Source organism: Stigmatopora argus, chromosome 11 (genome assembly GCF_051989625.1).
Source record: "Stigmatopora argus isolate UIUO_Sarg chromosome 11, RoL_Sarg_1.0, whole genome shotgun sequence".
In the NCBI taxonomy this organism is placed as follows: domain Eukaryota; kingdom Metazoa; phylum Chordata; class Actinopteri; order Syngnathiformes; family Syngnathidae; genus Stigmatopora; species Stigmatopora argus.
In genome coordinates, this window is record NC_135397.1 from 12,729,083 (window position 1) to 12,743,268 (window position 14,186).

Genomic DNA, 14,186 nt, shown 5'->3' on the forward strand with positions numbered 1-14,186 from the left:
TTGAGACGCTTAAATGTAATTAGTCTTCCTTGCTCTGAACTTTGATTTAATTACATTCATAAGAGAAAAGGCTGACTCATAGAGGTACGTAGAGCTAATCAAAGCCACTTTCAGTGCTACAAAGGCTAGACTACTAACCTCTGGAAATGCTTTGCTTCTCTTCACGTCCAATTCCAACTCTTTTAACACATCCACGGACAGCGCAGACACTCTCCTCCGCACTGTTTTCGCACTCAGCAAAGACAGTGAGATCTTATTTTTGTTTTCCAAGAATAACGTCTCGTCTCTTTTACTATTCCGCTGTTGCTGAAAGGCTTTTTATGTTTGTGACTGGGCACACCAGTTTAAACAAGGCCCCTGTTGCTGCACTTGCCTCGGAGAGACTAATATTTTAAATGCCAGTTTTAACTCCTTCAATGTTCATAGCCACCGAAATGTACCGTATTTTGTGGACTATAAGCCAAACATTTTTTCATAGCTTGGCTACGTATGTATATATTTTTTCTCTATGACCACTGACTGCATGTTATGATTTATTTTTGGGTATAGTTATCCTAAAAACAGTTATTTAAACAGATGCTTGTAAGCCTGTTCTTTTCAATTGAATTATGTATTGGTACTTTAACATATGTTTGTTCTTGGTTTCCGATCAAATAAAAAACTGCCTTCCCAAGAGTGCAACTCATCCTCTAAAGTGTGTGCAGTGTGTCTTATTTATTGTTTTCCTTTTAATTGTGCATTGTTTGCCTTGTACGACATATACACAGGTGTGCCTTGTATCGCGAAAAATATAGTAAATTACTCTGGACCTTCTTGAAATGGAGCTCCAGAAGTCCCAGATCCACACATTGTTAATTAAAATTTGAAATATTAAAATAAAACTCTGTCTACGACCATGAACAATGTTTTAAAAAGGCAATGAAATCCATTCACAAGGACAAGAGACAAGTTTACTTTGTGTCCGATTTACATGCATGTTTATGCAAACCAATGCACCCATAGGAAAAAACATGCAGAATCCTAATTGTAAACAAGTGGTGTCATACTTTTTTCAGTTCGAGGTCCACATTTACGGTAAATAGATCTCAAGTGAGCGGCAAATTGGTCAATGCTAAAAACAAGTGTCTGCCTTTAACCACATTGTTTAGCTTTCTTTGCAAAAATAAGCCATTACAGTGTTAAGAAGCAGCAATAGCATCACAGGCATGCCACTGGGTTTTATTTTAGCTCCCAAACTGAGGAGAATCTCCAAGTTCATTAATATCTCCTTACCTGGAAGTCATCCAGAAGTATTTGAAGACAATCTAAGCCAAACAGCTCTACTGCCAAGGTGTACCTACATCATATAGAGTACTTTAGATATGCATTGTTTATGTCATTTTAGGGGCAAATATATCTTGGGCACACGTGATTGTTCATACACAACAAGCAAATGTAATAAATGTACTGTTCTTTAACAGCAATGAGCTAAAAATGAATTATTTTTGTTCATAAAATCAAGTTGGCAGTTTTGCTTCATTATTGCATGTTAGTTTATTTTTGTGCCTTGAAAACCTGACACCACAGTGACAGGTCCAAAGAAGGACAGAATTGCAATAAATATGTTTATGTTACGTTTAATATGTTTCTAGCTATGTCTTATGATTTTATTTAATATTCCTCAAACGCACTAATCAGATATCGGCTTTTAAGCACTTGCATTTAAACATTTTGCCACATTTAATTTACTATATAAGAGATAAAGGTAACCTTTATCTCATTGGAATAGCAACAATGTCAATGGAAGTCTTACCTTCCTGGTTCATATTCCATTATTTGAGCCTTCCACTGATTTAAAACTCCCCCTCCCTCCCCAAAAGGCCTTATTGATGGGAGGGGGTCCTGCCTAATGGCGGTACCGTCTTCACCCTCCTAGCCAAATCCTCTATGAGGTCCTTCTGGAGACCCGAGCTAGGAAGTAGGTCTCAGGCCGCAGGGCAAACTGAAATAGAGGCGCTGTCCCAGAGCGAGTGTCCATCGTGGGGGGACAGAATGGGGGGCTTGGAGCGGGTCTACGAGACCCCTCGGTGTCGAGTATCACATGGATGAAACAAACAGCCTTGCAACTATTTATAAATGAGGACAGCTCACTCAGGAATGAGCTTTCAGCACACCATGGATACATTTATAAGGAGGTACCCTTTGGTGAAAACAAATATATTCCTGTATAGTTCATTTGCAAGTGTTTTAATTTTGTGACGCGGCGTGTCAGTAACAACTCAAAGGTGGAAATGAATTCGGCCTCTTTTCTATCTTCTACTAGACTTTATCATAGGCAAATCTAGCCGATTAAAGCTCCTCTCGCCTCACTCGAAAGCAAAAGGCCACGAGGGAGGAAAAAGGGCGGCCCTGTGCCCTCCCACAGGCCGCTGCTATAATAGGAGATTGCAGCGGCAGATCATTTCCTGGGATTCTTGGCGGGTGCACAGCCGGCGTGGCAGCGTGATGGACACACACACATGGTGCCCGTCAGGGCCACACACTCTCGCCACCCACCCACTGACTGCACTCTTGAGTCCACAAAAAATGGACGTTAGTCTCTGGGGGATCTATCTTTTATAAACCACCACTACAAGCTTTCAAAATAAGATGAATAAAAGTTATTAGATAATTATTGTTATATTGTTAGTACACACACACACACACACACACACACACACACATTTATGTAGCCATTATGTGCTCAATAAATGTTAACTCATAATACTATGAATAAAAAGTATTGTTTTCAGAACCAGAAATAGGCTTTGAAAAAATCACAAATTTAATCGATTTATTCAATTACTCATGTTAATGTGTTCTGACTTTTTTAACCCTTTATATGGCACTCAATTAACACACTCATTTTGACTGTGAACCATCACCCCTTCCAGTCAATTTTAAATGAGCAAAAATACTGATTTCACTTGGCCTATAAAGAGATAAAGATCTTAAATGTTATGTTTTGAATAGCTGTCCACTATAGTGACCAATGATCATATTTTTGTTGTTGACGTCCTGTGTATGATGAAGAAAAGAGCTCTGCTCACTGTCTCCCTCTAGTGGTAAAATGTCACTATTAGCCCCTCTTCACATGGCCAGCTGAAAGTGCACATTGGATTTGCTGTTGTTGTAAATGTTCAAAATCTGGGCCCAGTTGGACAATAGGAATTGATCCTAAATGTTGACAGGCCTTGAGTGGGCTGAGTAAGGAAGGAGGATGTGGAACATGGCCCACCTGCACATTAATGGCTCCAACATTAAAATCCGCTACGTTTGGAATATCACCATTCAGAGATGATTTTATTTGACTAAGTTATTGATCAGGTCTGTTGCATGAATTAAAAGCAGACATGCTAATACGGAGTGGGTTCCGATGCCCTAAATGGCAGCTGCTCTGTGAACGCTGGTGTAAGTTCAGGTGCGTTTTGTGTGTATATTTGTGGTTCCAGAACACATTTGACCACATGTCTGCAAAAAACATTTCATTACTGCAACAAAAGAAGGCCATTAACTGCAACGCGAGCGCTTCTATCAGCCGCATTCTCACCATGTTTGTCTGCTTTTTTGGCTCCTCTCCAGCTAATTTGATATAACAATGCAACACACAACGGCTCGTACAATCTTTAAAGATGCCACATGCTGCCGCTGAATGTCAACACCAACTTGACTTGTTTATGAAATATTAAAGCCGGGAATTATGCGCAGAACTTAATGATCGCCGTAGTCATTAGAACTTCAGCACCCTTTGTTTTGGGTTGTAATGATTCAATTCCACTGTATTCAATTTTAGGAAGACGTTATGTGCCTTCCCACATCTTTTGTGAGAAGGGGATTGGATTTTGGTGGACAAATTGGACCATTTTGTGGGGGTTGGGGTGCATTTGTGTGCCACCTTGTCACTCTCCTTGATGCCGCATTTTAGTTAATAACATAGTGACATATACGCAGAAGTAAAATAATATTTATGCTCATTTGTGACATTCTACGCAGGTTCTTTAGATTCAGTCAAACTAATCATTATTCATCTTGAATTGAAGAAGACAATTACCAATTAAGGGGGTCATTTTATAGGTATTTTGCACAGATTGTGCATGCAATGCTGTGCGTACAAAGTGCCTTTATAGTTCTGACATGATATCTCCTCTTCTCGTCTCGGCAGGGTGTCACTTCATCAATTATTAAAAGCTCTACTTCACGGTAATACATAATTTGTCATCAATTATTCACGATAATGTGTGTGCAGTTGACTTAATTGTGTTATTGACTTATCAAAAGTCATTTCCTGAAAATCCTCAGGGATGGGATGTGTTGTCAGCTGACTTTGCATGGCTGAATGGGGAGGAAGTGATCAAATAAGGACAATAATTAATACCTATATTCTGCTCATGATGAGAGGCCATCTTCGTCAAGTGGACAACGAATACTACACTGACTTGATCACATGTAATGGGTTTTATTAAGAGGCAAGATTCCTCAAAGTAAATGAATGATAAACATTGGCGTGATGCTCTCCGGGCTTTAAAGAGGTGCTGCTAAATAATGGATAAGAACAGATGGCTGCTGGGAGAGCAACATGAGCAACTACATGTTTAATTGTTTTAAAGAACATGTCAAAACAACAGCAGGGTTGGGTTCGCTGTCCGTCGCTAATACGAGCGTCGTGCTAACAAAAGTCAAACATCCATGATGGTTGATTTGATATTATATTAAAGTGCACATTCACTAAAAGATCAACAATGAGTGGTTTATGGAAATAAAAAACAAAATGAAAAAAATGCAGCAAAGCACTGCCATTAAGTCACACTTTACATGCATCGACATTCACAATAAGTAAGCTTAGGCCCGTTAAAGTGACATATTCACATTATATTTAGGGTAAAACAGGAAGGAGTTGATATAAAAACTCTACACACTGTTTGAAATGTCATTTTTATGTGATGAAACTTGAAGAGAAGAAGATTCATCTTGTCAAAACTCTTTTCTCAGCATCCATGTGACCTTTACATACCCTGTACAACTAAACCTCTTAACAGAATCTTTTACATAGAAGTACAATTACTAATCAAGACAATTTGTTTTTAGTATTGTGTTGCAAGAGTTTTTAAGGCAGATACGTTGGTTTCCGTTTTTTTTTTTTTAATCACAAAGAAACCATGATTTTAACAGGGGTTATATCCACAGTGCAATTAAGCCCCAACAACAACAGCAACAACAAAAAAATATTTTTTGTTTTTTAACACGTCATACCTGGAAATGACACTAGAAAGTGATACATCAATGTAGACATCTTTGCATTCAAAAACTGCAAAATGCACAACCAATTTTTCTTTTCCATTGTTAGGCAATGTCATTAAGTAACGTGAAAGTCACATATAAAAATATGAATGAAAAAATGACCCCTGTAAAGATAATGAAGATAAATGAATACATTAAAGTATGTTAAAAGTTTAATATATAGACTATACTCTTCTGTAGATTATTCTACAAATTATTGGAATAAATGAAATGACGCAAATAATTGTAAAGGAAAGAGAGAGAAAAATGGTTGTTACTCTTACTATTTATACCTTACTCAAATCTTATTAGATAACTCTACATGGAAATTTTAACTTTAGCAGCATTTTATCAAATGATTCCTGTACTTTTTACCATCATCGTTTTGTTACAATGTACACCAAAAAGAAAAAAAAAGAAAGTAACATCTTTCTCTTCCGTGATTTTCTATTGTCGTTTCCAGCCAATACGACATAAAATTTCAGATTATAATTCAAATTCCATCCTGCACGTGAATAACATAGGACCCTAACTCTATATGTCCACAAAAAAGATTAAAAAATATATCCAAATATGTACTTTAGTGAGGTCAACAAGATCTCATGTTTACAAATATTAATAATAATTCAAAATATTACATTAAATCATTTTTTCATCCTTTTTACCCATTTGTGTGAAAATCTACACCCCAAAAAAACATCAAAGTAACAAATCTTTGTCTTACGCTACTCTCTATTGTCATTTCCAGCCAATACAACAAAAAATCTCACCGTAATTCAAATTCTATCCTGTGCGTGATTCATGTAGGACTCTATTAGTCCACAAAAAAAGACATATAATGGAACCAAATGTGTGCTTTTGTGAGGTCAACAAGATCTCATACGTTTGTCATAACCAGTAATAATAATTCAGAGATAATAAAATAAATAGTTAGACATCGTGCTCGCTCAGTATTTGTGCTTAGAAGAGCACTAAGTGTCACTTTAGTGTCCGCATGCTCACTTCTTCTCCACACTTTCCTTGGTCCCCAAGACCTTAGAGGTCAGGTTGAGGCTGGAGGCATCCCCGCCTCTTGTTCCGCTCACTTCCGCCTGAGCCGGGGGCCTCGCAGACAAGCCCACGTGCCCGGACGACGCGGCGGCGGCGCCGAGCAGGTTGGCCGACTGCAGCACGGCCTCGGAGTGCTCGCGGGCCTTCATCCGTAGGGCGGCCACGCTGGCTGTGCGGTTGCCTTGGCAACCGTAGGGAGGCAGGAAAGACAAGCCCATGGGGTCCGAAACGCAGCAGGAACACAAAGCGTTACCTGAAAAGTGTGAGCATACCCTCAGAATTTTGGTTGGTTGGGAAGATGAATGCTGATTATTGATGTAAGGGCGAGGATTACCTTTTAAAGTGGCCACCTGAGAGAGGGCCTGAGCATATGTGGCAGAGTTGAGGAGGGTCCCTGGTAAACACGATGGAAAGAAAGGACCGCCGGGACCCACCGTCCTGTTCATACTGTCCAAAATACAGATGTAAAAGAGTGAATGACTCTTTCCAATATGTTTGGATTTCTCAAAGCGTTGGAAATATCACTGAAACTAATGAGAAGTATTTTCGGAGAGCAAATAGCTGGGCTAGAATTAACAAATGTTTTATGGAAAATCCACAATTATCACCTGTCTAATTTGAGCTCATTTCTATTTCAAAATGTGTAAAATTGGGCAAAAATGGCAAAAGGGAATTCTTCTTTAAACCGTAATTTTGAGCCAAGCAGTTTATGACTTTGGAAAGTAGCAAGGGTTTTCTCTGTATTTTTTGCATCTCCATTAGGTACCTTTTCCAAAATGCTTACACTTTGTAATATTAATTTTATGGTAACTTTGAAGTGATAATAGTTTTGTTTAGTGAACGCTATATTGAGGACATTTCAATTCTAAAAGTGTTCTCCTATTAAACCATATTTGCCTCCCTTTCAATAATCTTTCTGTGCAAACTCAATTCATTTCTGCCATTCCAGGTAACAAACAGTTCTTATCCCATCATCTCAAGAACTAGCACTTTACCACTAGCACGTCATCTTTAGAGGGGATGACCAGAGGATTGATGATTGTCAGCAAATAGACTCGCTAAACCAACAATAAAAATACGACGGTCCCTTAACAACAGCACCTGTTTGTGCGAGTCCAAAAATTTACCAAATGCAAATGACTATTCTCAAAATGTGATACAAACACAGACTGAGTAAAATACACCTGCAAACAAGAACTGTATAATAAATGCCCTTATAAAAATAAGAATGCGTGTTTTTTTATTGATACTATCACAGCTTTAATTTCACAATGTGTTCATTATTATAGTTGCTATTTGCATTGCACTACATCGTACCGCGAGCCGTTTCTAATATTTTGCTCAATTATTCATGAACATATGAAAGGACGAGACTTCATACAGCTTTAGACGAATAAGTCACCAAGGAAGAAGCTAGTAAAGAAGTTTTGTATGTATATATGTTTTACTGTCTACAGCAGGGGTCGGGAACCTTTTTGATGGAAAGAGCCATAAACAATTCATATTTTTAAATGTTAATCCTTGAGAGCCATGCTCCGAATTTAAAAGTCAACATACATAAAAATGTGTGCTTTTTTTAGTCACTTCACCACTTTTAAAGTACAAAAAGTCAATGAATTCTTTTGACAACATTGTTACGTTGTTGCTAATCAATGAGTATCAATGAAAATATCCATGCAGAAGAGTGTAATGAAAAAAATAATTCCATAATTTCCATATTTTACCCCACAGGTTAGCGGAGAGCCATATGCACCCATCAACAGAGCCAAATGTGGCTCCCGAGCCACAGGTTCCCTACCCCTGGTCTACAGTAACACAATTATATTTTAGTGCAGATTTTTTTTTGTGTGAGTACACGTGCAATCTAACCATCAATTCTTTGTTCAATAACGCAGGCTTATATTGTATATAGTATATGCAATTGGGGGTTGACCTTGTTTGGTTCTGTGCTCAGATAAGACGAAATGACATGGAACATTAGGCTATGAGTGGAGAAGTTGCGACCTCACCTTTGCTGCATGTCCAATGGGTCTTTGTGTTTCCGGTTGGGCTCCACAGGCGACTGAGAGTTGATGCTCCGTGCCGGAGGAGCTCCCTCGCTCAGCTGCTCTTTGCCTCCTTCCGAGTCTGCGCTGCCTCGCTCCGTCTTCCTCCACTTGGCCCTGCGATTCTGAAACCAAACCTGCGGTGACAAAAGAAGCAACAATTGACTCTCTGATGACACCACAAGTATTTACTTACATCTTTCAATTTCTTAGGTTTTGAGAGAGCACTTTTTGCGATAAGTCCCATTCATTCTCAGACTGGAATGCAGTAACTGTTTAAAAAAAACAGCATATGCTGTACTGCAGGGGTGGCGAAAAAGTTAGACACAAAGAGCAAAAAAAAAATTAATTGTGAGTGTCAAAGAGCCACACCTTTTGTCAGAAGCAGATTTTAAAAAATCTAATTATTTTTTTAAATATAATTTATTATTTCTTTTTAATGGGACTTGATGAATTTGAGTCTATTTTAAGAGAGAATGGAATAAATGAATCATGAAACGAGGCAAAGAGCCACACTATATATAAAATATGATAAGAAGCAAAGGGTCGCATGTGGCTCGAGAGCCACGTACTCGGCAACCCTGCTGTACCAGAAAGACCGGGCCCGAAAGGCAACAACAACAAATCCAAAAAAGTTTTGCTGGATTTGCTATTTTGGTACTGGTCTGTTGGTTCAGGATGTCTAGAGAAAGTTGCTGGAAAGACTATTTATTATACTTTAAATAATGTAATCTATGCGAGTAAGTCAAGTAGACATAATGTAGTTTTGATGGGAGTGTGTTATATTTGAGTAGCATAATGCAAAGCATAGTGTATCAAATGTAAGTAAAGTACGAGAAATACAGGAGTAGTATACATAATTTATCAAAGAGTGGGGAGGTAAATCACAAGGAGCGGTCAATTTTTAGTTTGGAAAATCAAATCAAGTAAGTTGTATATTACTTTGAATATTACATTTTATACATGAATAATGAAATGTATCCGCTGCAGCAAAACATGCTTCACAAAAATGAAAATGGATGTGAAGAAGACCTTACATGGACAAACACACACATATGGATTATACGCTAGTACAATTCAAATAGTATCGGGTACCATGTATAAAGATTTTGGTATATTGAGACAAAATTCGAAAGAAGTCATTAATAGCACCAAACGTTTGCCTTCCAACATCACGCCAATGAAACCATGAATTCATTTTTCAACAATTAGAAAATGAACGTGTTAACCTCGACAACATCCATTCATTATTCTACAACTAACCATGAATACAAAACTGAGCACAAAACTCTAGTTGTGACAAGTGAAAACAGAAGGATTCTTAAAGGCGCACATCAGCGTAATGTAATACAGTACACAAAACACGTCAAATATGTCATTTAGCTGTAGCAATATGAGCCTAGTGCATCGTACCATAATTGATGCCACCATGTAGTAGTCGTACGTCCAGTTAAGGTGCAAAAGTTGCCGCATGCACGTGTGAGAACAAGAAGCAGTGTTACCTTAATCAAATGAAGGTCAGAGCCTATAATACATTTAATTGAGCCATTTTTCATTATCATATTTTAATGACTTCCCGCTGACAGTCGCGCAGCCTGAGAGAGGCGGCCATGAAGTCGTTTATTTGCCCATTTAGGGATTGTTTGACAACATCACATTCGATTAGGAGTGCATTGGAACGGGCATTAATCATCATGTGCCGATGAATGGAGGTTACATCTCCATTGTCTGATGTCAACAAGGCCCGGCAAACATGCAGACGGGACAACAATGCGGCCCGCCGACTTATCTCACCCCTGCACCTTCCTGCTACAAGTCAAGCCCACCCCACCGCAACCCCCCCTCTCTCTCAATGGCCTATAATTGCTCCATTCATCTCCATTTGCAGCATGCGCCTAATGCAGGGGAGGCCTATTGACACTCCACAAAAATGGGAGGGGGAAAAGGAGGGAGTGGCGGACAACGGTACCACAGAAATTACATTTATTTTCTAATAATAATGCAACTTTAATATCCCTGCTCGCACAGATTGAATAAAAGCAATGCGATAATCGGATTAGGGGGAATAATTTGTTGACGCTTCCCAATTTAAAACGCGAGATTCCATTATCGGACCTGGAGCTATATAGGCTGACCCCGACCATTAGGTCCCATGCGATTACTCACAAAAGAAGCAGGAAGTCACATATGACAACAGTTAAGGTAACCATTTTTTTGCCATCATATCAACCCACACTTGACAAATTGTACTGCAAATGGTTAATTATGCATGATGAGGGGTTTTTGTCTAATGACATTATTGAGATGGTGTCCCCCCCCACACATACACCCCACAGAGCCCACTTTCCTCTGCATTTAAGTGTTGCTAGTGATGCAATGGAGGCCCACCTGCACCCTGGCCTCTGTCAAGTTGATCTTCATGGCCAGCTCTTCGCGTGTGAACACATCCGGGTAGTGAGTTTGTGCGAAGACCGCCTCCAAGGCTTCGAGCTGTACACACATCATTAAATTACATTTTCAAAGGGAAAAGATACATATGCATGCTTTTCAACTATAAAATACATGCAGGGAAAATAAATTATTGCAATGCAAACATCAAAATGATGCATATTATTTGGAATTGTTCAAGTACCTGCCACTGTTTACTAATAAAATGTGCAATGAAGTTTTTTTTTAAAGCATGCTTTTTTATTTTATCTATTGCAATTTATAAAATTGCTCTTAGAGACTATTCATACTAATATATTTTTTACATAATACTAATTTTATTCACAGTTACATCCATCTTGATATGATTTGAGTAAGATTGCACAACTTTAGAATTATTATTTGGAATTATTATTATGATATTGCTATTAGTATTAGGGCTGATTTGTAATTGTCATTACTTTTAATAATAATAATCATAATAATAATCGGACATCGACTTTGACATCATCATTGACTCGACAAAAGCCTAATTGTCATCATTTTGCGTCTGTAAATGTCATTTGTTGTGATTTTTTGTAACAGCAGCAAACGACAATGACATATTGTCTTGTCCAAACACATTATAAGGCATACATACAAAAAAACGACATGAATATATTTAAAAATGAACTTGAAAATTATAAAATATGCAAACTATACAAAGCAAAATGAGTAACCTTAAGTTTTTATAGGGAAAAAAACTGCCAGCATTTCCGTATTTGCGATCTTCTCATTTAGAATTTATTGTGAAATAATATCTACCTGTTGCAAAGTGAACGTGGTCCTGTTCCTTCGTTGTTTTCTCCGCAGGAAACCATCGTCAAAGTCAGCTGGGGTGTGGTTGGCAAAGGTACTTGAATTCACTAAAAAAAAGTTTAGGTGCACATTTAGTGAAAATTTAAAAAACAGATTATGTTGCTTTTATTCTCCTGCACAAAAAATAAACATTTTGATTAAAAAATCAACCACACGAGAATATCAGATCTTGACTTTACACTTGCACATTAAAATATTGACATTGTTTATGTCTGACGGGGATTAAGAAACCCATCAACATCTGTCCTTGTAGGAAAGCTCCCCCAAGGGCCTATAATACACTTTAGTGTATCTATAAAATACACATGTGTTTACGTGAGGGTGAATTCCTCACCAATTGCTGCCTTTTCCAATACAAACTATATATTAAACAGGAAGACAAAAGAAGGTGTGAAATGAGTACATTAATAGAAAAAAAACACTTTTTTTTTTAGTATTACAGAGTAAGAATGCACTTACATGTGTTGGAACGGCAGCACTCAGCATCTAATTGCGGAGGACAGTGGAAGTAGAACATCCTGCGAGAGTTTCGCCTTCCGCTCAAAAAAATCACAAGCTCTACACGCGCACAACACACAAGTCAAAGTTGGCATGTGTTGTTGCCTTGGAGGAACATCCTCAAAACAGACGCACTTAGCGCACACGCACGTGTGTGAGAGACAAAGATTTAGTTGATGCTGCTCTGGAAGGAAGGAGGAACGCTTGGACTCTGACTGGGAGGGTCCACTTGTCTCCTTTCTCTCATTCTCTCTCTCTCTCCTCTCTCTCTCATCTCTCTCTCTCCCTCTCTCTCTCCCCTTTCTCTCAACCCTAGGAGTGTCCAGATGTCAACCTTTTTTCTCACTCTATGAGACCATTTTAAGTCTCTAAGGACAAGGCTATGAAAAATCATGCAATCAAATTACACCGGGACACCATTTTTATTGAGTTAAATCCGACAGCTGTTTAATACTTGTTTTTAGGTCCGAAATCCTCAACTGATCTAAGAAAATTTCCCATTGCGTAAACATTTTTTTGTACTTTTCCATGCTTGTTTAGTAAAATAAATAAATATTGACATTATTGATCTACATAAAAAAACATGACAATGTTTAAACTTAATATATTTATTATGTTGTAGTACAAGGGTGGCCAAGTCCGGTCCTCGAGAGCCCCCATCCAGTCTGTTTCCATCTCTCCCGCCTTCTACAACAACTGAATCAAATGATCAACTAATCAGCAAGCTGTGCAGGAGCTTCATAACGATCCCGATGATTTGATTCAGGTGTGTTGGTGGAGGGAGACATGGAAAACAGACTGAATAGGGGCTCTCGAGGACTACCCCTGTTTTAGTATGTCATATTATGTATAAAAAATGCAATTTTTAATTAAACACAGTGATATTTGTTCAAATTAAAGTCAGCTGGTATAGGCTCCAGTACCCCACCACCCCACCCCCCGCGAGCCTAGTGAGGATAAAGCGGTTCAGAAAATGAGAGGAGGTGAGATGACATCATCACATATTGTAATATAATAATACTATAGCATTATCATACATTTTGAGCATTTGTTTTCAAGCACCTTTCAACTCGGGACGCCATCACTGTCATTGACAGCGATGGACGTCCAAACAATTGAAATGTTTATTCTCCCATCTCCATCATAAAAAATAAGCGTGCTTTTCATAACATATTTAAACTGTCTGCCATTGACGATGATGAACGTCCAAAATATTTAAAGTCCATCTCCCCTCCCAGTCAAAATCAAATCAAATCAGGGAATTTATCCTAAAATAATTCAAATGGCTGCCATTGACAGCTATAGACGCCCAAACTATTTAAACATTCACTCTCCACTCCCGGACAAAATAAAATAAGAATACTTATCGTAAAATAATAAAATTGTCTGCCATTGACGGTGATGGACGCCCAAATTATTTAAACGTTTATTCGCCCCTCCCAGCCAAAAGAGTTTGGACGTCTATCACCGTGAATGGCAGCCAATTTAATGACGTTGTAATCACTCCTGTTATGTTCTTCTTTTTATTTTGCTCTGCGAGCCTCATACGGCTCCCGAGCCTCGGGTTGCTCACCCCTGCAAGTCTTTCCGATGGTGTCGCCCAATCTCACATCTAATTGCCCCTAATCGGATTACGTCGGTGGTCTCCCTCGCCCCCCCTCCCTCCTCGCCTTTGCAAAAGTGCAGAACACGCCTTTTATTCCCAAAGCATAAACAGGCGCACATGCCAACGGAACTTTTTGATTTCTTTCACATATTAAAAAAAGAAAGAAAAAAAAGGCAGCCCGTTTTTTGGGGTGTTAATGGCACGTCGGGGGTGCGTTAAGGGTCCACTTTACAAGGGCTTGCGCTTCTCCAACACTCGCAAGGCCACATTTTTGATTTTGTTCACAGCAAGGGGTCCTGCGATTTATTACCCGGGCCGAGATGAATGACGTGCTGCGGGAGCCTTTCAATTAGTTTTAAAACACATGCGGGACGACGCCCGCGCGTCTTTTGCGAGGCGCACGCGAA

At 38.8% G+C, this 14,186-nt stretch overlaps 1 protein-coding gene across 1 annotated transcript; it reads right to left on the reverse strand.

Moving 5' to 3' along the window:
- Nucleotides 1–5,810: 5,810 nt before the first annotated feature.
- drgx (dorsal root ganglia homeobox) lies at nt 5,811–12,324 on the reverse strand. The gene is made up of 6 exons (XM_077613699.1): nt 12,135–12,324; nt 11,622–11,722; nt 10,779–10,880; nt 8,355–8,527; nt 6,680–6,792; nt 5,811–6,598 (listed from the first exon to the last, which is right to left on the reverse strand). Exons 1-6 carry the CDS (start codon nt 12,190–12,192, stop codon nt 6,294–6,296), a joined length of 852 nt encoding a protein of 283 aa, XP_077469825.1. The 5' UTR covers nt 12,193–12,324; the 3' UTR covers nt 5,811–6,293.
- Between the last annotated feature and the right edge of the window lie 1,862 nt (nt 12,325–14,186).